The sequence below is a fragment of the Hemitrygon akajei genome, chromosome 2 (genome assembly GCF_048418815.1).
Source record: "Hemitrygon akajei chromosome 2, sHemAka1.3, whole genome shotgun sequence".
In the NCBI taxonomy this organism is placed as follows: domain Eukaryota; kingdom Metazoa; phylum Chordata; class Chondrichthyes; order Myliobatiformes; family Dasyatidae; genus Hemitrygon; species Hemitrygon akajei.
In genome coordinates this window covers 146,514,676-146,541,924 of record NC_133125.1, presented here as the reverse complement: position 1 = coordinate 146,541,924, position 27,249 = coordinate 146,514,676, and the positions used below count along the sequence as shown (strand labels likewise).

The 27,249-nt window shown below is 48.5% G+C and overlaps 1 protein-coding gene across 8 annotated transcripts in view; it reads right to left on the bottom strand.

Moving 5' to 3' along the window:
- The window catches only part of LOC140716556 (uncharacterized), a 42,097-nt gene extending 29,927 nt beyond the window's left edge, over nt 1-12,170 (bottom strand). For 7 of the 8 annotated variants that reach the window (XM_073029384.1, XM_073029416.1, XM_073029425.1 and 4 more), the window contains exon 1: nt 12,016-12,170. In XM_073029384.1, coding sequence (XP_072885485.1) covers nt 12,016-12,067 — 52 coding nt within the window. In that variant the 5' untranslated portion in view covers nt 12,068-12,170. The remainder of the gene's footprint in view (nt 1-12,015) is intronic. The other variant, XM_073029433.1, reaches the window with a different exon arrangement.
- Between the last annotated feature and the right edge of the window lie 15,079 nt (nt 12,171-27,249).

Here is a 27,249-nt window from a genome sequence, read left to right as displayed (position 1 = left end):
ACTATCCAGAGCAGATTCAAAACCCGGACTCCACTGCCATCAATGCGGGTTCCAATGACCTTGGACATCACCAAAGTGTCTATTGTGCAACTTGCAACTCCAACTCTGGCTTTGACCTCCTGGGTCTTCACGAGCTGCTCCTGGAAACCTATCCCCCCTTCCCCCACCGCCACTCCACAATCACGTTTCTCTCAGATCCCACCTCCAGCTCTTGGGCTTTCGGAGACTCCTTCTCACTCCACCATCCTGAATACCTCAAACCTCCTTTCCCCTCAGCCACTATCAAACCCCCAGTCACCTCCGATCCCAGCTCCCATCCATGCTGGGTCTTTACCATTCCCTCCAACCTTCCCTTCTCTGAGGCAGAACGTTCGGTCCTCAGCTTTGTCCCCCTGTGCCCACAACTCAGTGAGTTCTTCACCCGCCACGATGCTGAGCTCTTCTTCCGCTGTCCCCATCTCCGAGCATACTTCTTTGGCAAGGAATCTCCACCCTGCATCGATGACCCCTTCTCCCATCTTCAACCATTCCCCTTTTCCTGGACACCCCACCCTGGTCTTCAGCCTGCTCCGGACCTTTTCATTGCCAACTGTCGACACGATATTAACTCTCTCAACTTTAACACTCCTCTCTCCTATTCCAACCTAATTCACTCCGAACGCTCGGCTCTCCACTCCCTTCGCACTAATCTTAACCTCACCATCAAACCCACAGATAAGGGAGGCGCTGTAGTAGTATGGCGTACTGACCTCTACCTTGCTGAGTTCAGTGCCGACTCTTAGGCAGCTCCTCTTACTTACCCCTGGAGCAGAACCCCACTAAGGAACACCAGGCCATTGTCTCCCAGACCAACACCAACCTTATTGGGGATCTCCCATCCACCACCACCAGCTTCATAGTTCCTGCACCCCACACCTCCCGTTTCTATCCCTTACCCAAGAGCCACAATCCCGCTTGTCCAGGTAGACCCATTTTTTCAGCTTGTTCCTGCCCCACTGAACTCATACCTGCATACCTTGACTCTGTTTTATACCCCCAGTTCAGTCTCTTCCCACCTACATCAGTAACACCTCACACTCCCTTGATCTTTTCAAGGATTTCAATTTCTCTGCCGCCATCATCTTATTTTTACTATGGATGTCCAGTCCCTATACACCTCCATCCCCCACCAGGAAAGCCTCAAATCTCTCCATTTTTTCTGGACACTAGATCTGTCCACCACCACTCTCCTCTACTTAGCGGAACTTGACCTCACTCTAAGTAATTTCTCCTTTGGCTCCTCCCACTTCCTTCAAACAAAAGGGGTAGCCATGGGCACTTGCATGGGTCCCAGCTATGCCTGCCTTTTTGTCAGCGACAGGGAACAGTCTGTGTTCCCAGCCTACACTGAGTGGCAACCGCAGGGAACAGTCCGCGTTCCCAGGCCGACCCTGGGTGTCGGCCGCAGGGAACAGTCCGCATTCCCAGGCCGACACTGGGTGTCGGCCGCAGGGAACAGTCCGCGTTCCCAGCCGACACTGGGTGTCGGCCGCAGGGAACAGTCCGCGTTCCCAGGCCAACCCTGGGTGTCGGCCGCAGGGGACAGTCCGTGTTCCCGGCCTACACTGGGTGTCGGCCGCAGGGGACAGTCCGTGTTCCCAGGCCGACCCTGGGTGTCGGCCGCAGGGGACAGTCCGTGTTCCCAGCCTACACTGGGTGTCGGCCGCAGGGGACAGTCCGTGTTCCCGGCCTACACTGGGTGTCGGCCGCAGGGAACAGTCCGCGTTCCCAGGCCGACCCTGGGTGTCGGCCGCAGGGGACAGTCCGTGTTCCCGGCCTACACTGGGTGTCGGCCGCAGGGGACAGTCCGTGTTCCCAGGCCGACCCTGGGTGTCGGCCGCAGGGGACAGTCCGTGTTCCCAGCCTACACTGGGTGTCGGCCGCAGGGGACAGTCCGTGTTCCCGGCCTACACTGGGTGTCGGCCGCAGGGAACAGTCCGCGTTCCCAGCCTACACTGGGTGTCGGCCGCAGGGAACAGTCCGCGTTCCCAGCCTACACTGGTGGCCGTCCCCCATCTTTCCTATGCTACATCGATGACTGCTTTGGTGCCGCTTCCTGCCGCCATGCGGGCTTTGCCAACTTCATCCGCTTTGCTTCCAACTTCCACCTTGCCCTTAAATTCACCTGGTCCATTTCCAGCACCTCTCTTCCTTTTCTCGATCTCGCTGTCTCTATATCTGGAGACAGCTTATCAACTGATATCTATCACAAATCCATGGACTCTCACAGCCACCTAGCCTTCACCTCGTCCCATGCTACTACTGTACTTATAAAAATGCCATCCCCTATTCTCAATTTACCCATCTCTGCAGCATCTGCTCTCAGGATGATGCTTTTCATTCTAGAACGAAGAAGATGTATTCCTTTTTCAAAGAAAGGGGTTTCCATTCCTCCACCATCAATGTTGCCCTCAACCGTATCTCTTCCATTTCGTGCACGTCTACTCTTACTCCAACCTCCCTCCTCCCGCCACCCTACCAGTTGTCCTGTCATCCTCACCTACCATCCCACCAGTCTCCGCGTCCAGCACATAATTCTCCGAAACTTCCACCCTTCCACCACCTCCAACGGGATTGCACCACCAAACACATCTTTCCCTCCCCCCCCCCACCTCACTTCCTGCTCTCGGCAGAGATCTCTTCCTACACAATTTCCTTGTCCATTCATCCCTTCCCACTGATCTCCCTCCTACCACTTATCCTTACAAGCTGAACAAGTACTACACCTCCTCCCTCACTACTATCCAGAGCCCTATTCAGTACTTCCAGGTGAGGCGACACTTCACCTGTGAGTCTGTTGGGATCATATACTGTGTCCGGTGCTACTGGTGTGGCCTCCTGTATTTCGGTGAGACACAACATAGATCGGGAGACTTCTTTGCCGAGCTTCTATGCTCCATCTGCTAGAGCAAGTGGGATCTCCTAGTGGCCACCCATTTTAATTCCACTTCCCATTCGCATTCCGATACGTCCATCCATACCCTCCTCCATTGTTGTGATGAGGCCACACTTAGTTTGGAGGAACTACACCTTATATTCTGTTTGGGTAGCCGCCAACCTGTTGGCATGAACATTGATTTTTCAAACTTCCGGTAATGCCCCCAACCCTCCTCTCCATTTCCCTCTCTCACCTCATCTCCATGCCCACCCATCGCCTCCCTCTGGTGTCCTTCACCCTTTTCCTTTCTTCCACGTCCTTTTGTCTCTTTCACCGATCAACTTCTCAGTTCTTTACTTCATTCATTCCCCCCCCCCCACCCTCCAGGTCTCACCTATCAGCTGGTGCTTCTCTCTCCGCCCCCCCCCCCCCCCACCTTTTAAATCTGCTCCTGAGCTTTTTTTCCTCCAGTCCTGCAGAAGGGTTTCGGCCTGACACGTCAGCTGTACGCTTTTCCGTAGAGGCTGCCTGGCCTGCAGAATTCTTCCAGTATTTTGTGTGTGTACTTTAATGTACCTGCCTCAACCACTTTATCTGGAACCATCTCTGGCAAAGATAAGCCACCTACTGGGCGCAGAGGCTGCCCTTTGTTAACTTATCTTCCCTTCACCTTAAACCTTTTCTCACAAATCTTGATTACCCAACACTAGGAAAAAGATTATGAGCATTCCCCCTCAAGATGTTACCATAAGAACAGAAGGCATAGTAGCAAAATGAGCCATTCAGCCCATTGAGCAGGCTCCGCCATTTTAACATGCAAGGTTTCAATGAGATCCTTCCTCATTCTTCTAAATTCTGGCGAGTTCAGGCCCAGAGCCATTGGCCGCTCCTTATACAAAAACCCTTTTGTTCCATGAATCATTCTCGTGAACCTCCTCTGAATCCTTTTCAATGTCAGCACATCCTGTCTTAAATTAGGGGCCCAGAACTGCTCACAAAACTCCAAGTGAGACCTCACCAGTGCTTTAGAAAGCCTCAACTTTACTTCCTTGCTTTTATATTCCAGTACTCTCGAAATTAATATTAACATGGCATTGCCCTTCCATGAAATCCTACCCGAGAACTCCCAAATCCTTTTGCACCTCAGATTTGTGAACTTTCTCTCCATTTAGAAAATATTCTATGCGTTTATTCTTTGTACAAAAATCCATGACCATACACTTCCCGACACTGCATTCCATCTGCTACTTCTTTGCCCCTTCTCCTAATTGGTCTAAGTGCTTCTGCAGACTCCTTGCTTCCTCACCACTACCTGTCCCTCCACCCATCTTTGTGTCATCCTCAAACTTCGCCATAAAGCCATCAATTCAATCATACAAATCATTGACATACAAGGTAAAGAGAAGTGGTCCCAACACTGGCTCCTGCAGACAGCTCTAGTCACCAGCAGCCAAACAGAAAATGCTTCTATTATTCCCACTTCTCACTTCCTGCCAATCAGCCAATGCACGATCCATGCGATATCTTTCCTGTAATACCATGGTCTCTTGTTAAACAGCCTCATGTGAGGCACCTTGTCAATGGTCTTCTGAAAGTCCATGTACACAGCATCCAATTCTCGATCCTGTTTGTTACACACTTTGACAAGATCACCCCTCATTCTCTTAATCTCCAATGACAAAACTCCCAAGCCACTCGACCACTCTCCATAGCAGTCCTTCCAGCACAAGGAACATGCTCATAACTCACTTCTGCTGCATTATAACTTAATGGCTTCTTTCCTGAAGCAGATTGACCAGAACAGATCACAATACTCCAAATGAATCTGCACTAATGTCCTGCAAATAATAAATCAGATTGCATACTCAGAGGCTTGGCTGATGAAGGTGAACTTGCCAAAACCCTTCTTTGCCACCTATCTACCTGTGATGCCACTTTCAGAGAACTATATAGCTGAAGACCTTGGTACCTCTTCTACAACACTCCCAACTGTTCACTTTGAAAGTCGTGCCGGGATTTGACTTCCTAAATTGCAGAACCTCATACTTATCTAAATTAATTTGTCAGTGCATGAACCATTTTCACTACCGGTCAAGATCCTTCTGTAATTTTTGACGATCTTCTGCACAGGCTGTCCGTTTGGTTATCTTTTTCAATGTTTATTTATTTATTTATTTGTTTATTTATTTATTTATTTAGAGGACAATCCCTTCCAGCCTTTCAAGCCAAACCGCCAGCAACCCCCATTTAAATTTTAGCCTAGTCCTAATCACGGATCAATTGAAAATGACCAATTAATCAACTAACTGGTACATCTTTGGACTGTAGCATGAAACTGGAGCACCTGGAGAAAACCCATGCATGCTCCAGGGAGGGAGTACAAACTCCTTGAGGAGGACATTAGAACTGAAACCCAAAATCTGATGCCCTGAGCTGTGATAATATCACACTAACCACTACACAACCACAGCACCCAACACCAGTAGATCAGTGTGCAACATGCTAAGAAGCTGGGCTTCTAAAGAAAGAGGTTGTGTAAGGTCTCTGAAGCACATGAACGTAGATGAGTCCATAGGGCGTGTTGGGATACACCCAGGTTATTGAGAGAGGCAAGAGATAAGATTGATTGGGCCTAGATAATGATCTTTGTGAACTGTGATCTTGAATAATCATTCTTTTCAGGTAAAAGGGAATGTCCTGGTGAGCCTAGGGCAGTGAGCCTAGTGCCAGTAGTAGGGAAGCTACTGACAAAAACTAAACAAAAGGACAGCACTCTAATTCCTACCACTGAGCTAGCTTACCTGGATCCCAGGTGTTCTTATTTTCTGGACCTGCCTACTGTATAGGACCTTGTTAAAACCCTTTCTGGAGTCCACGTTTGGCAACATATACTGTCCATCCCTTGTCAATCCTCTTGGTCACCTCTCCAAATACTTCAATCACATTTGTGAGAAACAGTTTCTCAGCCCCTGCCTTTCCAAATACAGGTAGATCCAGTTTCTCGGAATCCCATCTGGTAAATTTTCCAGCACTAACATTAGGCTCAACAGCTTGTAGTTCCCTAGCTTGCCCGTGCAATCTTTCTTACATAAAAGGACAACATCAGGTATCTTCCAGTCTTCTGGTACCGTACCCTTGTCTACTGAAGCAACTAATCTCCCAGGGCCTTACCAATTTCTGCTTTCATTCCCAGAATATCCTTGGATACTCTCATTCAGACTCATGGATTTATCCATTTTATGCACCTCAAGAACACCAACATCTTATTTGTAAACACGAGGAAATCTGCAGATGCTGGAAATTCAAACAACAACACACACAAAATGCTCATGGAACACAGCAGGCCAGGCAGCATCTATAAGGAGAAGCACTGTCGACGTTTCGGGCCAAGACCCCTCGTCAGGACTAACCGAAAGGAAAGATAGTAAGAGATTTGAAAGTAGTGGGGGGAGGGGGAAATGTGAAATGATAGGAGAAGATCGGAGGGGGTGGGATGAAGCTAAGAGCTGGAAAAGTGATTGGTGAAAGTGATACAGAGCTGGAGAAGGGAAAGGATCATGGGACGGGAGGCCTCAGGAGAAAGAAAGGGGGGGGGAGCACCAAAGGGAGATGGAGAACAGGCAAACAGCTAAATATGTCAGGGATGGGGTAAGAAGGGGAGGAGGGGCATTAACGGAAGTTAGAGAAGTCGATGTTCATGCTATCAGGTTGGAGGCTACCCAGCCAGTATATAAGGTGTTGTTCCTCCAACCTGAGTTTGGATTCATTTTGACAATAGAGGAGGCCATGGATAGACATATCAGAATGGGAATGGGGCGTGGAATTAAAATGTGTGGCCACTGGGAGATCCTGCTTTTTCTGGCGGACCGAGCGTAGGTGTTCAGCGAAATGGTCTCCCAGTCTGCGTCAGGTCTCACCAATATATAAAAGGCCACACCAGGAGCACCGGATGCAGTATACCACACCAGCCGACTCACAGGTGAAGTGTCGCCTCACCTGGAAGGACTGTCTGGGGCCCTGAATGGTGGTGAGGGAGGAAGTGTAAGGGCAGGTGTAGCACTTGTTCCGTTTACAAGGATAAGTGCCAGGAGGGAGATCGGTGGGAAGGGATGGGGGGGGGGGGGGGAACGAGTGGACAAGGGAGTCGCGTAGGGAGCAATCCCTGCAAAAAGCAGAAAGGTGAGGGGAGGAAAAAACGTGTTTGGTAGTGGGATCCCGTTGGAGGTGGCGGAAGTTACGGAGAATTATACGTTGGACCTGGAGGCTGGTGGGGTGGTAGGTAAGGACAAGGGGAACCCTATCCCGAGTGGGGTGGCGGTTGGATGGGGTGAGGGCAGATGTGCGGGAAATGGAAGAGATGCATTTGAGAGCAGAGTTGATGGTGGAAGAAGGGAAGCCCGTTTGTTTAAAAAAGGAAGACATCTCCTTCGTCCTGGAATGAAAAGCCTCATCCTGAGAGCAGATGCGGCGGAGACGGAGGAATTGTGAGAAGGGGATAGCATTTTTGCAAGAGACAGGGTGGGAAGAGGAATAGTCCAGGTAGCTGTGAGAATCTGTAGGCTTATAGTAGATATCAGTAGATAGGCCATCTCCAGAGATGGAGACAGAAAGATCAAGAAAGGGGAGGGAGGTGTCAGAAATGGACCAGGTAAATTTGAGGGCAGGGTGAAAGTTGGAGGCAAAGTTAATGAAGTCGTCGAGCTCAGCATGCATGCAAGAGGCAGCGCCAATGCAGTCGTCGATGTAGCGAAGGAAAAGAGGAGGATGGATACCGGTATAGACTTGGAACATGGACTGTTCCACGAAGCCAACAAAAGGACAGGCATAACTGGGACCCATGCGGGTGCCCATGGCTACACCCTTGGTTTGAAGGAAGTGGGAGGAGACAAAGGAGAAATTATTGAGAGTAAGAACTAATTCTGCTAGACAGAGGAGAGTGGTGGTAGAGGGGATTTGGTTAGGTCTGGAATCCAAAAACAAGCGAAGAGCTTCGAGACCATCTTGGTGGGGGATGGAGGTATATAGGGACTGGACGTCCAAGGTGAAAATAAGATGGAGGGGGCCAGGGAACTTAAAATCATTGAAAAAATTCAAAGCATGAGAAGTGTCACAAACATAGGTGGGAAAACAAGGGGTGATAAGACAGTGTTAAGGTATGCAGAAATGAGTTCAGTGGGGCAGGAGCAAGCTGAGACAATAGGTCTACCTGGGCAGGCAGATTTGTGGATCTTGGGTAAGATCTCCCAGTGGCCACACATTTTAATTCCACGTCCCATTCCCATTCTGATTTTTTTCATTAAACAAAATATACTTTATTCCAAAATAAAATTATATACAATAACCATTCAAAGACTTTCAATTCTTTACAGTTGGTACCATTACCACCTTTACATTTTCAAAATTCTAATGTTTTGCCACCCACGTGACACTTTATTCTTTCATATTTACATTCAGGGGGTATACCCCCAACCCCTCACCCCTCAACTCCCATGGGAGAAGAACCCTAGACTGTGGTCCTTCCTCACTGGGCCCTTGCGGTGGCTGCACCGAGTTTGAGTGCGTCCCTCAGCACGTACTCCTGCAGCCGAGAATGTGCCAGTCGGCAGCATTCCCCCACCATGTGCTGGTAGGCCATCAAGTTTCGGGCCGACCAAAGAGCGTCTTTGACCGAGTTGATGATCTGCCAGCAGCACCGGATGTTGGTCTCGGTGTGCGTCCCCGGGAACAGCCCGTAGATCAGAGAATCCTCTGTTATGCAGCTGCTGGGGATGAACCTCGACACTGCCCCTTCCATCCTCCTCCACACCTTCTCCACGAATCCACAGTGTGCAAAGAGGTGGGTCCCTGACTCCTCCTTGCTGCAGTCCTCCCGTGGGCAGAGGGGTGTGGGGACGACGTTCCGGGCGTACAGGAAGGATCTGACTGGGAGGGCCCCTCTCACCGCTAGCCAGGCGAGGTCTTGGTGCCTGTTGGTGAGGTCTGGCGATGAGGCATTTTGCCAGATGAACTGGACAGTCTGCTCAGGGACTGTGTCACATCTCGTCCTTCTCCTGCAGTGCCCGCAGGACCTTACGTGCTGACCACTGCCTGATGGCCCTGTGGTCAAAGGCGTTGAACTGAAAGAACTTCTCTACGAAGGACAGGTATAGCGGCAACGACCAGCTGACAGGGGTGTTGCGCGGGAAAGGGGCCAGACCCATCCTTCGTAGCCAGGGCGACAGGTAGAACCTGGGCACGTAGTGGTACTTGGTGCCCACGTACCTGGGATCCACACACAACCTGATGCAGCCACACACAAAGCTGGCCATCAGGGTAAGGGTGACATTGGGGACATTTTCACCCCCGTTGTCCAGGGACTTGTGCATGGTGGTCCGTCTGACCCACTCCATCTTGGATCCCCAGACGAATCTGAAGACGGCTCAGGTGATTTCCGAGCTGAAGGAGCGGGGGACTGGCCACACCTGCACCAAGTACAGCAGCCCTGAGAGCACCTCACACCTGATGACCAGGTTCTTGCCCGCTATCGATAGGGAACGCCCTCCCCACAGCCCCAGTTTCTGTCTCACCTTGGCAGTCCGCTCCTGCCAGTTCTTATTCCCATTCTGATATGTCTATCCATGGCCTCCTCTATTGTCAGAATGAATCCAAACTCAGGTTGGAGGAACAACACCTTATATACCAGCTGGGTAGCCTCCAACCTGATGGCATGAACATTGACTTCTCTAACTTCTGTTAATGCCCCTCCTCCCCTTCTTACCCCATCCCTGACATATTTAGCTGTTTGCCTGTTCTCCATCTCCCTTTGGTGCTCCCCCCCTTTCTTTCTCCTGAGGCCTCCCGTCCCATGATCCTTTCCCTTCTCCAGCTCTGTATCACTTTCACCAATCACCTTTCCAGCTCTTAGCTTCATCCCACCCCCTCCGGTTTTCTCCTATCATTTTGCATTTCCCCCTCCCCCCACTACTTTCAAATCTCTTACTATCTTTCCTTTCGGTTAGTCCTGACGAAGGGTCTCAGCCTGAAATGTCGACAGCGCTTCTCCCTATAGATGCTGCTTGGCCTGCTGTGTTCCACCAGCATTTTGTGTGTGTTGTTATCTCATTTGTAATATTGAAATGTTTCAGGATGTCTCTGTACTCTTTCCTGAATTCCCAGCTTGGGCATGACCTTCTCCCCAGTAAGTGGAGATGGGAAGTATTTATTTGAGACCTCTGGCTCCACATATATACAGCCACACTGATCCTTCAGGGACCTCTGCTCTTACCCCTTTGTTCTTGATAATTTTTGGATTATCTTTGACAGAGAAGGTAAAGAAGATCTCAATCTCCCTATAATGGAAATGCATAAGACGGTGGTCAGCCTACTGCAAACATGTCTGCTCAGTATACCATTGGAGGCCAAGGGGTGGCCTGATATGTAAGGTAAGAGCCAGAGATAGGATGGAAAATCAAAATCCCTTTCATAGGGGTATGAAAACGTGAGGTCGGAATTAAGGGGAGAGGCAGCAGATTTACAGGAAATCTGTTGTATTTACACAGAGAGTGTTGGTGTTCGGAATTCTTTGCTAGTGGTGAGTTTAGAAGGGCCGTGGTGACTTGGCAACTTCTGGCTGGTGGACAACGAAACAAGGAAAACAACCAAATACTTTGTTAATCACAGTATTTCTGGCAAGTAATAGCCCGTAACCTCCCTTTGGACTCGGAGGCAATTCAATGTGGCAGAACCGAGGCAAGGCGAGACATCGAGCCCGTCACCGAGAGCGGGGAAGACCCGAAGTTCAATCTTTCGAATTACAAAGGTCAGTTACCGGCCGAATTGAGGCGGCGAGGTCGGGGCACGAGAGCGGATTGGGGCGATTGGACTCGATTGTTTGAAAGGAGACAAGCACAGGGCCAAATCGGAAAGATTGGTTACAGGCCGAATCTTGGCGGCGGGGGTCCCAGCACAGAGCGGATCGGGGCGATTGAACCCGATGTTTGGACGGAGATTTTAGCGCAGGGGCGAATCCGAACGGACGGGTCCAGGCTAAATCGAAGCGGTGGGGTCCAGACCCACGAGCGTATCGAGGCAATTGAAGCCCATATTTGATTTTGGCTCCAAGACCGGCTGAGAAAGAAAGGAGGGATGGGCATTGGGCTTGCAACATCATTCGGTAAAAACCCAGAGCTACAGAAACACGGAAGGTTTCATCCCTGGGAGAAGAAGGATCTTCGATTAGAAGACACTTGCTGGGCTGCTCCTGGGGACAACCCGAAGGACTAACTCAGGACAGAGGATTCTGGCGATCTGCTGTCGGCGTCCCCTGACCCAGTAGGGGTGATGGGATTCAGCTGTGCTTGAATGGGAAAGGTATAGAAGGGATGTTGTGGTTCTATGGACAGCTCCCTCTGGTCAGTTCCACCATTTTACCCGCATTGTCTCGCCAACATCAGAAACGGAAAACGCTGGAAATTATGAACAGCTCAGCCAGAACCATAGTTAATGTTTCAGGTCCAGAACTGGGAAAGTGAGAAAACTAGTGAGTGGGTGGGTGGGAGGGAGGGATTGGACAAGTACGCTATCTCTGATACGGTGATCAGCGCTGGCCAGTACATAGACCCGTCTGGTGAATCGATGCCTTCACAATGACAAGGTGCTTCACCTATTGACCCTTCCGTAACACATTTAACCTGCTTCGCACAGACCAGCCTGAACATCTCTCTGTCCTCTTGGGCCAAGCTGCGGAAATACCCGCTGCACACCTTTACCTTTACGTGTCGGGAGGAAGCCGTTCTCCAGCATGGGTACAGAGGACTGAATTCCGTACCGTGCCGTGCTATAAACCCCAGTGCTAAACAGACCTCTGTCCACTTCCATCCCAGGTCAGTGAAGGTGCCGAAGTTAACCCATCCCACCCCCCGCGCTTCTCTCCTTACTTTCCCTCTCGTGTGCAGTCTCTGCAGGGGCTCCCACCACCCACCACCACACCGATACCCATTGTGCTCAGGCTGGGTGGCGTGGGACCCTCACATCTTGACGAGGGACTATTAGGCTGTGTCCATCCACTCACTCACTGACCGGGGGCTGAATGTCCCGCTGACCATTGACACCTCACTCACCTGCGGAGACCCCTCCACATAGGAGGGCCAGCAGTAGCAGACCGACCATCATTCCTCCCTCGCTATCAGAACTGTTTCGAGTTCCCAAGTCCTCCGCCAGTGCACGGTATGATACCAACGGCACTCAGTTCATCGCTCCCTTGCTTCTGCAGACGGCGCGCGGGGTCCGAGCTGCACGCTGATTGGTCCGCGAGATGCCAATCATAATCTGCCTCTGCTCAGCGTCATTGGACTCTGGACAAGAGTGGTCACTGAAGATTGAGTCGCTTGGAAATAAAGTTACCAATTGCTGCATCCATCCAATCAGAAAGCAGCTGTATGTATGGACGATGGGTCGAATGGAGTTTGGGAAAAAATCGAAAGTGTAGGGGGGGGGGGAGAGAGACAAGGTTCTGCTGTTACAGCTCCCGGAGCAGACCCTGGGGGCCAAACCCCGGTGACATAGGGAGGAGGGATGAAGCTACTTCTACTACGGTTTGCCCTCCTTTGTGGATGGGTCTCCACAGGTGAGTGAAGGAGAAAGATAAGCTGCCTAATAAATTCAGCGCGAGGAGCATCCATGGAAGAACAGCGATCGTCATTGCCCTGGGATTGAGAGTGTAGAGGGGGGAAAGCCACTCTAGAGAGGTGAACCGAGGGGCGAGACAGGGGATGGTAGGTGATGGGTGGAACCAAGTGAGGGCCGAGGGAATGGACCGATGGAGTTCAGAGACAGGCTCTGCTGGTAATAGGTAGAACCAGAGGGGCCGGGGTGATGAGCAGATGGATCCAGATGGCAGAGGAGATGGGGAAGGTAGGCCACGGGAGGAAAATCTCAAAAAAAGTAGGTGTATTTAAACCTATTTTATTACTGAAGAGGCATGGGCATCTCTGATCACGGTGCGGTCGTGGGGTGGGAGGTCGGGGTAACAAATGGAATAAAGGGGCTGGGGGAGTGAACAAGGGTAGAGAGAATACCAGAAATGGGAAGGGAAACGCAGAGGGTACTGCTAACTGAAATCTGAAAGTAGAATGTACACACCATTGGGTCGTAAAGGGTGAAAGGACAGGTAAATGGCATGGACACGAGCCTGCTAAATGGCTGCCACTTGATCTCCCTGCTGTAGATCAGGCTGGAGTACTGAAAACAGTGTAGGGGTTTGGAAGTGGTGAAGATGAATATAACGTCACCTGGAGTGGGTGTTCAGGTCTCACCTGGTCCCTCAACACCCGCTCCATAGCAAAGAAAGCCCAGCAGCGTCTCTACTTTCTCCAAAGGCTGAGGAAAGTCCATCTCCCACCCCCCAACCTCATCACACTCTACAGGGGTTGTATTGAGAGCATCCTGGGCAGCTGCATAACTGCCTGGTTCGGAAATTGCACCATCTCGGATCGCAAGATCCAGCAGCGGATAGTGAGGTCAGCTGTGAAGATCATCGGGGTCTCCCTTCCCACCATCACGGACATTGACACTACACGCTGCATCCGCAAAGGAAACAGCATTATGAAGAACCCCACGCACCCCTCATACAAACTATTCTCCCTCCTGCCGTCTGGGAAAAGGCACCGAAGCATTTGGGCTCTTACGACCAGACTATATAACGGTTTCTTCCCCCAAGCTATCAGACTCCTCGATACCCAGAGTCTGGACTGACACCTTACTGCCCTATTGTCCTGTTTACTATTTATTGTAATGCCTGCACTGTTTTGTGCACTTTATGCAGTCCTGGGTAGGTCTGTAGTCTAGTGTAATTTCTTTTTTTCTGTGTTGTTTTCATGTAATTCAGTCTAGTTTTTGTACTGTGTCATGTTACACCATGGTCTTGAAAAACGTTGTCTCGTTTTTACTATGTACTGTACCAGCAGTTATGGTCGAAATGACAATGAAAGGTGACTTGACTTAACTTAGATGGTGGCAGTAGAGAGGGTATGGAGACACCAATGGTGCATGTAGAGGGGTGGGATGAGTGGACCAGTGAGTCACGAAGGGAGTGGTCCCTACAAGAAGCCAAAAGTGAAGTATGAGGAGATGTGACGAGGTGGTTTTCCACTGCAGCTGATGGATTTGGACGCTGATGCAGCATTGATAGAGGGAGATAGAGACGAGTTCTTTGCTTCAGCTGGGTCATTCTTATGTCAAATTGACAATTTGAATTCCAGAGTGGCCTCTTGTCCCTTTGCATTTGTATTCAAACCCTTTATGATATTACAATCGCTGGTTACTGGTTGCTCCGGACTGATAGATGCAAAACTTGGTCAAACTCTTTCCCCAGAACCAAATCCAGCAAAGAGATTTCCTTACTCGGCCAGACACATCCCAGAGATCAGACCAGAATGAAATTTATTATCACTAACTTACCTGATGTGAAATTTGTTATTTTATGGCAACAGTAGAGTAAAAAAAATGACAAAATTATTGTAACTTTAAAAAACAAATAAACTCTGGGAAGGAAAGTAATAATGAGACTGGATCATTGAGCTTTCTGAAATCTGATGTCAGAGGGCCTGGAGCTGCTCCTGAATCAATGAGTTTGGGTCTTCAGACTTTTGTGCTTCCTCCTGATGTTAGTATGAAGAAGAGGACATGTCCCAGACAATGAAGTTACCAAATACCTATAGTCTGTAGCACTTGCATGTATCTGCAATTTCCAGAGTAATTGCCTTTCAACGTTCTCCCGGACCATTTCAATTTCTAGAATATCCCAATGGTGCAACCTTCCGCATACTGTCTCCTAAATCTGAACATTTACATTATGTTCTTGATTTTGCCAGGGCATTCTCTCTTCTCACAATACATTCCTTCATTCCTGTTTTCATATGCTGTACAATCTCTTTCAATCTGCTCAGAGTCACTTGGTGGTACACGTTGTCCTTTTATTGTTTACCTTTTGAGTTTAATTGTTTGTCTTTGGACTATATCTGGCAGGTGTCTCATGTGGTATTATGGGGATTTTTAATCTCTCTGCACTTATCACCTGTATTCGATTAGAGATAATTTAATCGGCGCGTTATTTTCGATGTCCTGTAGTTGTTGGCTTTGGGAGTTTTGGTTCATCTGGACATTTATGTTTTCTGATTGGGCCTGAATTCCTACGCGTTCCAGTGTGTATTTTAGAAGGGTGCATGCCAACCCCTCTTTGCTCTCTCATTGTGGGTCCTTGTCAGGTTAAACTCAGACCGAGTTCTTCTGTTGTTGGTCCAGTCCGCAACTTATACTGCATCAAACGGTAGCCTTGTTGTTTCTTCATCATTTGTCTGTTTTTTTTTTACAAGGCCGAATTCCTAGCTCGATTCTCAACCCAGCATGGATGGAAAGTGTGCAAACAGCCGGCCGATTTCAGTTCCTCCAAATTCTGTACAGGTTACCTTAGCTCTTGCTAGTTTTTCTCCAGTTAATTTCCAGTAATATTTTTTTTTCTCTGAATTGCTGACGTCTCTGTGATCCCTGCACTTGAGTTGGCTGTGACGACCGAACCTAGAAACATGACGTCAGCAATGTACAACGTGCGATCAGACCTGGTAAAGCAGAGTGCCACGGTCAGTAGGCACGAGCAGCGGCTGTAAGAGATGGTCACGTTTTCGAGGAAAATATTAAAAACTGAGGAATCATGTATGCTACGACCCCAGGGAGAGAGTGCCAACAGCTCCCGAAATCTGCCTACTCCGGAGCGATTTGACGGGATCCCGGATTGTGCCACGGGTTTGTCGCACAGTCCTCTCGAACTGATGCCGCACAAGTTTCAGCATATCCTTTCTAAGATAAATGGGTCAAACCATTACATCCGTGCTTTTATATTCTTGTTCTCTTGAAATGAAAGCTAACATCGCACTCGTCTTCCTCACCACAGACTCAACCTGCAAACTAACCTTGAGGGAATCCCGCACAAGTCCCTTTGCACCTCAGTGTTTATTGTACATCCATTTATTCCATTTAGAAAATAGTCAACCCTGTAATTTCTTTTACCAAAGTGAATGACCACACACTTCCCGGTAGTGTATTCCGTCAGCCATTTCTTTGCCCACTCCCCTAATCTGTCGAAGTCCTTCCATAGCCCCTATACTTCGTCAAAACTACCTGCCCCTTCACCTATCTTCATATCATCTGCAAACTTTGCAACAAAGCCAAGAATTCCATCATCCAAATCATTGACATAGAACGTAAAAATAATTGGCTCCAATACGGACCCCTGTGGAACACCAACACCGACAGCCAACCAGTAAAGGCTCCCTTCATTCCCACTCTGCCTCCTGCCGATCATCTATTGTTTTATTCATGCTAGAATCTTTCCTGTAATACCATGGGCTTACAGCTTGTTAAGTCGCCTCATGTGTGGCACCTTGTCAAATGCCTTCTGAAAATCCAAGTACACAACATCATCCAATTCTCCTTTCTCTATCCTGCTTGTTATTTTGTCAATGAGTTCCAACAGATTTGTCAGGCAAGAATTTCCCTTGAGTAAATTATGCTGACTTCTACCTATTTCATCATGTTCCTCGAAGAACCCCAAGACTATATCCTTAATAATCGATTCCAACATTTTCCCAACTATTGAAGTCAGACGAACTGGCCTACAGTTTAATTTCTTACGCCTCTCTCCATACTTGAAGAGTGTAGTGGCATTTGCAATTTTCCCGTCTTCCAGAGCCATTCCAGAATCTAGTGATTTTTTGAAAGAGCATTACTAATCCCTCCACAATCTCTTCAGCCACCTCTCATGACCCTGGGGTGTACACCATCTGGTCCAGGTGACTTATCTACCTTCAGACCTTTCAGCTTCCCAAGAACCTTCTCTCTAGTTATGGTAACTTCACACACCTCATGACCCCTGGCACCTGGAACTAGTTTCTCCATCATGAAGACTGATGCAAAATACTTATTCAGTTCGTCCCCATTACTACCTCTCCAGCATCATTTTCGAGCGACTTGATATCCACTCTTGCCCCTCTTTAACACTTTAAGTATCTGAAGAAACTTTTGGTATCCTATTTAATATTATTGACTATCTTACTTTCGTATTCCATCTTTACCTTTTAAGGTCTTTCTAGTTGTCTTCTGTTAGTTTTTCAAAACTTTCCAATCCTTTAACTTCCCACTATTTTTTGCTCTATTATATGCCCTCTCTTTGTCTTTCATGTTGGCCTTGACTTCTCTTGAGAGACACAGTTTTGTCATCTTTCCTTTGGGATACAGCTTCATCTTTGGATGTACATATCCATTGCCTTCCGAATTGACTCCAGAGATTCCAACCATTCACCAGCCGAATGCAATTATGATACAGGCAATTGGGAGTTGTTGGCTGTTAAAATGTCCTTCGAAGAATGGCGGCGCTGGTTGGAAAGGGCTGAGCATCTGTTTGTAGTTCGGACAGATGACAAGAATTAAGCTTGTATTGTGCCACCCGAACATAGGTCAGAGGTCTTCAAATGGGGGAATACATCTGAGATGATAGCCCGCCCTGGGTTTTCATGCACCCCAAACTTCATGCAAACACGTAACTGATGGGATGGTTTTGACAGGGATGTCAATTCATTTATCCAAGCCTGGGACTTTTCAGTCCATTATGGGCAATCTTTGCTCAAATTAAATGGTCACTTCAAGAGGATTCATTACCAGAAACAAGGCAATGGAGAGTGCTTTCAATATCTTGGTACATCCTCTCAGTCTGACCATTCATTTGTGGATTGAAAAAAATAAACTTATTGGAGCTTTTATTCTTATAGTTTTCAATTTTGAACTTAAATTTGGGTTTAAGCCTCTTCCCTTTCCTGAACAGAAAGTTGGTGTCCCATCTGCTAAACAGTTTATCGAGCACTGTACACAGCTTCAAGCCAAGATGACTTTGGACTTTGGTCTTTGCTTTGGCGAGGCAACAGTTTTGTGACAACAGGAAGCAGCCTGTGGGTCAATCTTTTCGCGTGGGTCAGTGGGTTTGGCTTTCGACCCAAGAACTCCCCCTTGAATCTGAATTGTGGAAGTTAGCATCTCACTTCATTGGGCCTTTAGGATTGTTAAGAAGATCAATCCTGTAAGTTATAGTTTCCCATTTCTCTCCAAATCCATCCCACAATTCTCATCTCTGAACTTAAATCCCTACTCTGTAGTCCTTTAGCTCCTACTCTTAAACCTCCCCTCCTCCTAGAATCATAGACGGAGCACCTGTTGACACTGTCCACAGATTGCTGGATTCCCAGCAAGATAAAGGACAGTTCCAGTACTTAGTCGATTGGGCCGGGTATGGTCTGGAAGAAAGAAGTTTGGTTCCGGTCCAGGGTATTTTGAATCCTGATCTGATTGCTAATTTTCATCGGCTTCACCCCGATTGCCAGGAGTTGCCTTCAGAAGATGGCGGGGGGAGGGGTGGCGTGGAGTGTTTTGTCACAGCCAGGGACCATTTAAAAATGGCTTGTTTTGTTAGTTGATATGTGGTCTCTATTTGCTCAGTGTTATCCTTGGATTGTTTACCTTTTGTGTCTAATTGTTTGTCTTTGGACTAGCTCTGCCTTTTCACTGTTTGGCTGGTGTCCCATTTGGTATTATGGGGATTTTTTAGCTCTTTGTATTTATCTCCTGTATTCGATGAGAGATAATTTAGTTAGTGTGACATTTTCAATGTTTTGTATTGTAATTGTTGGCTTTGAGAATTATTTCTTGGTCTGGTCATTTATGTTTTTGGTTTGGGCCTGAATTCCTCTGCACTCCAGGGTGCATTTCAGGAGGCCATGCCAACCCCACTTGGTTCGGTCGTTGTGGTTCTTTGTCGAGTGAAACTCTGACCGAGTTCTTCTCTGTATCAGTAGGGATTTGAGTTTGTCGAGATTCTGTAGAAGTTATCTTAGCTCTTGTTAGTTTTCCTATATTGTTTTCTGTAATTTTGTCTGGAATGGACAATGTCTCTGTGATCCCTGTGCATTAGTTCGCTAGAGGCATTTACACCCACACTTACCTCCATCTTCAACATCTCCTTCGGAAAGGAGCTCAGTGCATGTAGTCCCGTCTACACCAGTGGTGCTGAGGTCAAGAGGGTCTAAAGCTACAAGTTCCTAGACTATGCCTTAATTTCTTCTAACAAAGTGCATGACCATAAATTTCCCTACACAATATTCCATCTGTCATTTCTTTGCCCATTCCCCTAATCTGTCTAAACCAGACTCCCTGCTTCCTCAACAGTACACTCGCCTCCATTTATCTTTGTATCATCTTCAAACCTGGCCACAAAGCCATCACTGATCTTCATCTAAATCCAATCATCTGGCCTCCCTCATCCTTGGGGCAGAGAATTCCATGACTCACCACTCTCAAGAAAGCAAGGATGTTCTATGAGCCTCAGTTTAAAAGGACCGGCCCATTATCTTGTATCTATGCTCCCTTGTTTGTGTCTCTCACTGGCAGAAACGTTTCAACATCTACCCTCTCAACCCCCTTGCAATCTTATATGTTTGGATAAACTCACCCCTCATTCTTATAAACTCCAGAGAATGCAGATACAAGCTATCTAACCTCTCTGGACAGGACGACCCCTCCCACCCAGACAGTAGCCTGGTGAACCTCCTCTGAATTGTTCCCATTGCTAGTACGTATATTGTTTCTTACATTTTCAGGGAGCAAGCAAATATTTGATCTCGTGGGTAAAATAGGACACTCCTTCTGTCCCATCCACTGGCACAGAATATACCGTCATGTTCACTGGCACACAGCGATCCCCCGTGTTCCTTTTAGTGGCACAGGGCACTGCCAGGCTGTGTAACTGCTTTTCCCTGAGGCTGTGAGACTAATGAATACCCTGCCATCCCCGGGGTCAAAGACGAAGTGTATTTATTATCAAAGTGTGTATACAGAATACAACTCAGAGATTCGTCCTCCCTCAGACAGCCACGAAACAAGAAACACCGTGGAATCTGTTCAAAGGAAACACCAAACACCCAACCTACGAAAAAAAGAACAAATTGTGCAAACGGTAAAAAGCGAGCAAACAACACACAGAATCAACATCAATCCAAGAGTCTAGGACTATTCCGCTTAGTTTAGTTTAGACAACAGAGCCTGTCTTTGCCAAAATGTCTCAGTCCACACCGATTGCCTGGATCAAACCACCAAAAACGGCAAAAGAGAGCAACCGGAATCCAGAAACAGGCATCATGAACCTCAAAGTCCCCCAGAAAAGGATCCATAGCCCATCAATCATTGCAATGTGGTTTGAAATCACCCGGCACTTGTAACAGCTGCCCGTATACCAGCTCAGCTGAGGATGACTGCAGGTCCTCCTTTGGAGCAATTCTGAGCCCCAGCAGGACCCACGGGAGACGATCATGACAACACTTATCCGTCAGGGAAATCCTCAGAGCAGCCTTTAAGGAGCAGTGAAATCATTCGCACAGGCCATTGGACTGCGGGTGACACGCCATGGTGTGACGTAGCCTAGTGCCGAGGTTCTGGCTCATCACAGCCCTGAGGTCCGATGGGTCAGAAGAAATATCAGATGGGGTGCCAAACCCAGCAGCCAGGCGCTGATAAACGCCTCAGCCGCACTGTGGCCGTCTTCGATGCTAGAGGAACGGCCTCTGGTAAGAGGTGCTTGAAACCCGTGGGGTGAAGTGGATGGAGAAGCCTACATTGACATGATCAAACTGTCACTCAGGGATCTCACAGGGTGGTGATGGTGCTCGAACGTGACCGCTAACACGGGCTGCTCTCCAATCACTCATGTCCTTTCTCAGTTTAGTGGAACCAGTTTCTGTGAGGCCGTGAATGGAATTAAGAACAGTATGCCTCCAGTAGAGCCTGTGTATTCTGAGGCTGTGTTCAGTCGCTTGCCGGCTGCTAGGCCGGCATAATCAACTCTGCTGTGTATGGTCACCACTGCTGGCCGTCAGAGGCAATGGGCTACGGTATTGTAGTTCCCTTGATGTGTTGGATGTCAGCCGTGAAGTGTGATATGTTGGCCGGGTGGCGTTGCTGCCGTGCACAACAAGACTCTGATATTTTGGCCATCGCGTGCATGAGGGGTTTGTTTTCTACCAACACTGTAAAATGCCGACCTTCTAGTAGAAAGCGAAACTAGCGGACAGCCAGAGAGAGATGGAGAAAGTTGCAGTCATATGTGCTGGACTCCCTTTCGGGGGGACGGAGCTTCCGGCTGCAGAAGGTGAGTTGGCCTCCGACCAACTTTTCGAACACAGCACCGAAACATAGACTGAAGCGTCAGTGGTAATGGGTGTTGGCGCATTGGGGTGCGTCGATGAGAGTCGCGTTGGAAAGAGCTCGTTTGGTTTCAGGGAATGCTCTGGCCATGTCTGCTGACCAGTCAAACACTCGATTAGGGACCCTGGTGATCTCTGTGTGGAGACCTTGATGAGGCCAGATTCCCAGTGCTCCACGATTCCGTGTCAATCGTGTGTTTCAGATAATAAACACAAAGTACACTGCAGATGCTGTGGTCAAATCAACACGTACAAACAAGCTGGAGGACCTCAGCCCTCATTAATGATGCCCTCACCCGCATCTCCTCTATTTCCCGCATTTCGGCCCTCACCCCATCCTCCCCTCACCACAACAGGGACTGAGTTCCCCTTGTCCTCACCTACCACCCACCAGCCTCCGGATCCAGCATATTATCCTCCGCAACTTCCGCCACCTTCAACAGGACCCCAGCACCAAGCACATCTTTCCCTCTCTACCCTTGTCCGCTTTCCGCAGGGATCGTTCCATCTGCAACTCCCTGGTCCACATGTCCCTCCCCACGGGTCTCCCACCTGGTACTTATCCCTGCAAGCGTTATTGCTACACCTGTCCCTACACCACCTCTCTTACCACCATTCAGAGCCCCAACCAGTCCTTCCAGGTGAGGCAACACTTCACTTGTGAGTCTGTTGGGGTAATCTATCACATCCGGTGCTCCCGGTGCGGCCTCCTCTACATCAGTGAGACCCGACGCAGATTGGGGGACCACTTCGTCGAGCACCTCCGCTCCGTCTGCCACAACAGACAGGATCTCCCGATTGCCACCCACTTCAACTCTACTTCACATTCCCATTCGGATATGTCCATATATGGCCTCCTCTACTGCCATGATGAGGCCAAACTCAGGTTGGAGGAGCAACGCCTCATATACCGTCTGGGTAGTCTCCAGCCCCTTGGTATAAACATCGAATTCTCCGATTTCTGATAATTCCCTCCCTCTCCCTTCACCCATCCCATTTTCATTCTGCCTCCTCTTCTAGCTGCCTATCACCTCCCTCATGATTCTGCCTCCTTCTACTACCCATAGTGCTTTCCCCTTACATTCCTTCTTCACCTTTCCTGCCTACCCCCTCCCTGCTTCCCCACCCCCACCCCCTGATCTTTTCCCTTACTGGTTTTTCACCTGGCACCTACCAGCCTTCTCCTTCCCACCCTCCCCCCACCTTCTTTATAGGGCCCCCTGCCCCCTCCCTTTTCAGTCCTGACAAAGGGTCTCGGCCCAAAACGTTGACCCCAACAGCATTCGTTTCCACTGACGCTGCCTGACCTGCTGAGTTCCTCCAGTGTTACAGACGTTCTGCACTGGGTCCTTGCTGTTTACCACCAGTATTACCAGAGTCGATTAATGCCTGTGCATTGGCTCTCTCAGCTGCTGATGTGACGGCTGCTTCTGGGCAGTTCTCTAGGCTGCAGCGGATGTTGTACCTGACCGACAGCATGAACAGTATGTCCACCAAAGCCACGTGTGCACAGTTTATCAGGGAGAGGATACTGTAAGTGTGTCAGTGAGGGCATAGTAAGTGTGTCAGGGTGGGAATACTGTAAGTGTGTCAGTGAGGGCATAGTAAGTGTGTCAGGGTGGGAATACTGTAAGTGTGTCAGTGAGGGCATAGTAAGTGTGTCAGGGTGGGAATACTGTAAGTGTGTCAGTGAGGGCATAGTAAGTGTGTCAGGGAGAGAATACTGTGTGTCAGTGAGGGCATAGTAAGTGTGTCAGGGTGGGAATACTGTAAGTGTGTCAGTGAGGGCATAGTAAGTGTGTCAGGGAGAGAATACTCCAAGTGTGTCAGTGAGAACATAGTAAGTGTGACAGGGAGAGGATACTGTAAGTGTGTCAGTGAGGGCATAGTAAGTGTGTCAGGGTAGGAATACTGTAAGTGTGTCAGTGAGGGCATAGTAAGTGTGTCAGGGTGGGAGTACTGTAAGTGTGTCAGTGAGGGCATAGTAAGTGTGTCAGTGAGGGCATAGTAAGTGTGTCAGGGAGAGAATACTCCAAGTGTGTCAGTGAGAACATAGTAAGTGTGACAGGGAGAGGATACTGTAGGTGTGTCAGTGAGGGCATAGTAAATGCAAACAGAGTTAGGGCCTCCAGTGAATAACATCAAACCGTTCGGCTTAAAAGTCCCTTATGGAGATGGTTTCTGATTGTTGTGGAACTGCTAGTGTTATCTGGAAATTGAAAGGTCGACCTTCCTACAGGATGCTAAAAGCCCCATTAAAAGCATTTCTGTCCTCTGGATTAAACCAACCTCGGAATGCACAGAACCTGCTTTTCAGAGTCGTGAAAAGAGAATTCAAGCTGAACATGGGGCGGGGTTTGATAAAGTCAGGGAGATTGCTGAAGGCCAGGCCAGATTCTCCACTCAGTGTTTGACAGGACAGACTGGCAGACTGTGCAGATGATGCATCCCTCCCAGGTGCGCTGAATAACTTCTACGCCCGTTTTGAGGCGGAAAATGACATGGCAGTGAGGAAGTCCACCCCTCCTACAAATGACCAGGTGCTGTGTCTCACCGTGGCCGATGTGAGAAGAACCCTGTGCAGAGTCAACCCACGGAAGGCTGCTGGACCAGACAACATCCCTGGTGGAGTGCTCAGAGGATGTGCAGACCAGATAGCAGATGTTCTCACTGACATCTTCAACATCTCCCTGAGCAGCGCCACCATTCCAACCATTGCTTCAAGGCCGCCACCATCGTCCCCGTACTGAAGAAGTCTTCAGTGTCCTGCCTCAATGACTACCGTCCCATTGCACTCACATCCATCATCATGAAGTGTTTCGAGAAGCTCATCATGAGGCATATCAAGACCCTGCTGCCCCCCTCACTGGACCCCCTGCAGTTTGCGTACCATCCCAACCGCTCAACAGACGATACCATTGCCATCACCCTCCACCTGGCCCTAACCCACCTGGACAAAAAAGACACATACATTCGGATGCTGTTCATAGACTTCAGTTCAGCATTCAACACAATCATCTCTCAGAAACTGATTGGAAAGCTGAGCCTACTGGGCCTGAACACCTCCCTCTGCAACGGGATCCTAGACTTCCTGACTGGGAGACCTCAGTCAGTCCAGATCGGGAGCAGCATCTCCAACACCATCACACTGAGCACGGGGGCCCCCCAAGGCTGTGTGCTCAATCCACTGCTGTTCACTCTGCTGACCCACGACTGTGCTGCAACACACAGCTCGAACCACATCATCAAGTTCACCGATGACACGACCATGGTGGGTCTCATCAGCAAGAACGATGAGTCAGCTTACAGAGAGGAGGTGCAGCAGCTAACGGACTGGTGCAGAGCCAACAACCTGTCTCTTAATGTGAACAAAACAAAAGAGATGGTTGTTGACTTCAGGAGGGCACGGAGCGACCACTCCCCGCTGAACATCGACGGCTCCTCGGTAAAGATCGTTAAAAGCACCAAATTTCTTGGTGTTCACCTGGCGGAGAATCTCACCTGGTCTCTCAACACCAGCTCCATAGCAAAGAAAGCCCAGCAGCATCTCTACTTTTGCGAAGGCTGAGGAAAGTCCATCTCCCACCCCCCATCCTCATCACATTCTACAGGGGTTGTATTGAGAGCATCCTGAGCAGCTGCATCACTGCCTGGTTCGGAAATTGCATCATCTCCGATCGCAAGACCCTGCAGCTGATAGTGAGGTCAGCTGAAAAGATCATCGGGGTCTCTTTCCCCGCCATCACGGACATTTACACTACACGCTGCATCTGCAAAGCAAACAGCATTATGAAGGAACCCACGCACCCCTCATACAAACTCTTCTCCCTCCTGCCGTCTGGGAAAAGGCACCAAAGCATTCAGGCTCTCACGACCAGACTATGTAACAGTTTCTTCCCCCAAGCTATCAGACTCCTCAATACCCAGAGCCTGGACTGACACCTTGCCCTATTGTCCTGTTTATTATTTACTGTAATGCCTGCACTGTTTTGTGCACTTTATGCAGTTCTGTGTCGGTCTGTAGTCTTGTGTAGCTTTCTCTGTGTTGTTTTTCTTTACGTAGTTCAGTCTAGTTTTTGTACTGTGTCATGTAACACCATGGTCCGGAAAAACGTTGTCTCGTTTTTACTATGTACTGTACCAGCAGTTATGGTCGAAATGACAATAAAAGTGACTTGACTTGACTGGAGGCTGTTGCTAAACAGGACATTTTAAACCCGTGGAGACCCAGATCCAGGAATGGGGACAGAGTCTGTCACTGTCAGAGAGCATACGAAGGCAAACAATGCCTTTTGTCCAAGGGGCAGATCATTCTGAATGCAAGCACAAAGGTTGTGGATAAATGGGGGAAATGAGGATAATGTGATCGATGGGTGAATCTGTCATGGACAGAATGAGGTGATGGGAACAGGGTTACAAGAGTGGGTGAATACTGGGTAACTCTTTAATCCAGTCGGGTCAGCAATGATAGAATCAGCTCTCTCTGTGCTGTAATGGGGTAAGATTCTATCACACATTTTGATTATAATATTACACTCTAGTCCAGACACCATTCTTTCACAGGCTGCAGTGATTACAGTCAATTAATAGCCTCCTATAGATGCTCTTAATTACAGATGAGATCAGGGCGATAGTAAGAAACAATATAAAATCTAAGGAGTAGAATATTGAGTCCATCTGGGTGGAGATTAGGAATAGTAATGGGGAAAAATATCTGGTGTGAGTTGTCTATCGGCCACTGAATAATAACATTACAGTGCCACAGGCAATAAAACAGAGAAATATCTGAATCATGTAAGAATGGAACAGCAGTTATCGTGGGGACTTTAACTTGCACATAGATTGGGTGAATCAAGTTGGTCGAGGCACTCTTGGGGGATTTCATGGAACGCATCTGTGATGGCTTTCTTGAACAACATGTTACTGAACCTACAAGGGAACGTGTTATCTTGGATCTGGTCCTGTGCAATGATGCAGGTAAAATTAGCGATCTTGTAGTTAGGGATCCTCCTGGAAAGAATGAACACAGTATGACAGCTTCTCATACCAATAGAGGGTGCAACAATTCGATCGAAAACCAGTGTATTATGCCTAAACAATGAAGACTGCAATGAGAGGATTTGGCCAGTTCAGACTGCGAACACAGGCTATATGGTGGGATGGTTGAGGAACAGTGGACTTTCAAAGAGATTTTCAAAAAGACAGGCAGGAAAGTTGTTTCCACTGAGAGGTGAGAGTAGAACTAGGGGACATAAACTCAAAATTTGGGGGAGTAGATTTAGGATGGAGATGAGGAACTGCTTTCCCCCAAGGGTGGTGAATCTGTGGAATTCACTGCCCAATGAAACAGTGGAGGCTACCTCAGTAAATATATTTAAGACAAGGTTGGATAGATTTTTGCATATTAGGGGAACTAAAGGTCATGGGGAAAAGGCAGGTTGGTGGAGGTGAGTCCATGGCCAGATCAGGCATGATCTTATTTAATAGCAGAGCAGGCTCGATGGGCCAGATAGCCTACTGCTGCTCCTTATGTTCTTAAGTATTACACACCAGCTGAGGGCAGTGGGAGGAGTGGTCACACACGGGCAGTTTGGGAGAAGGGTTCACACACAGGGCAGTGAGGAATGGGGTGTCACACTCGAGGCCAGAAGTCCGAAATGCAAAAGGACTTGGAAGTCCTCGTGCAAGATTTTGTAAAGGTCAATTTGCAAGAAGAGTTGGTGATGAGGAAGGTAAATGCAATGTTCACGTTCATTTCGAGAGGACTAGAATATGAAAGTAAGCATGTACTGCTGAGGCTTTATAAGGCAACAGTAAGGCCCTGCTTGGAGTATTGTGAGTAGTTTTGGGCCCCTTACCTAATAAAGGATGTGCTGAGATTGGAGAACGTCCAAAGTTGGTTCACTAGAATGATTCCAGTAATGAAAGGGTTACTGTCTGAGGATTAATTAATGGCTCTGGGCTTGCACACATTGGAATTCAGATGAATAAGGGGGGTATCTCATTGAAACCTACCTAATGTTGAAAGCCCTTGAGAGTGGAAGTGGAGATGTTTCC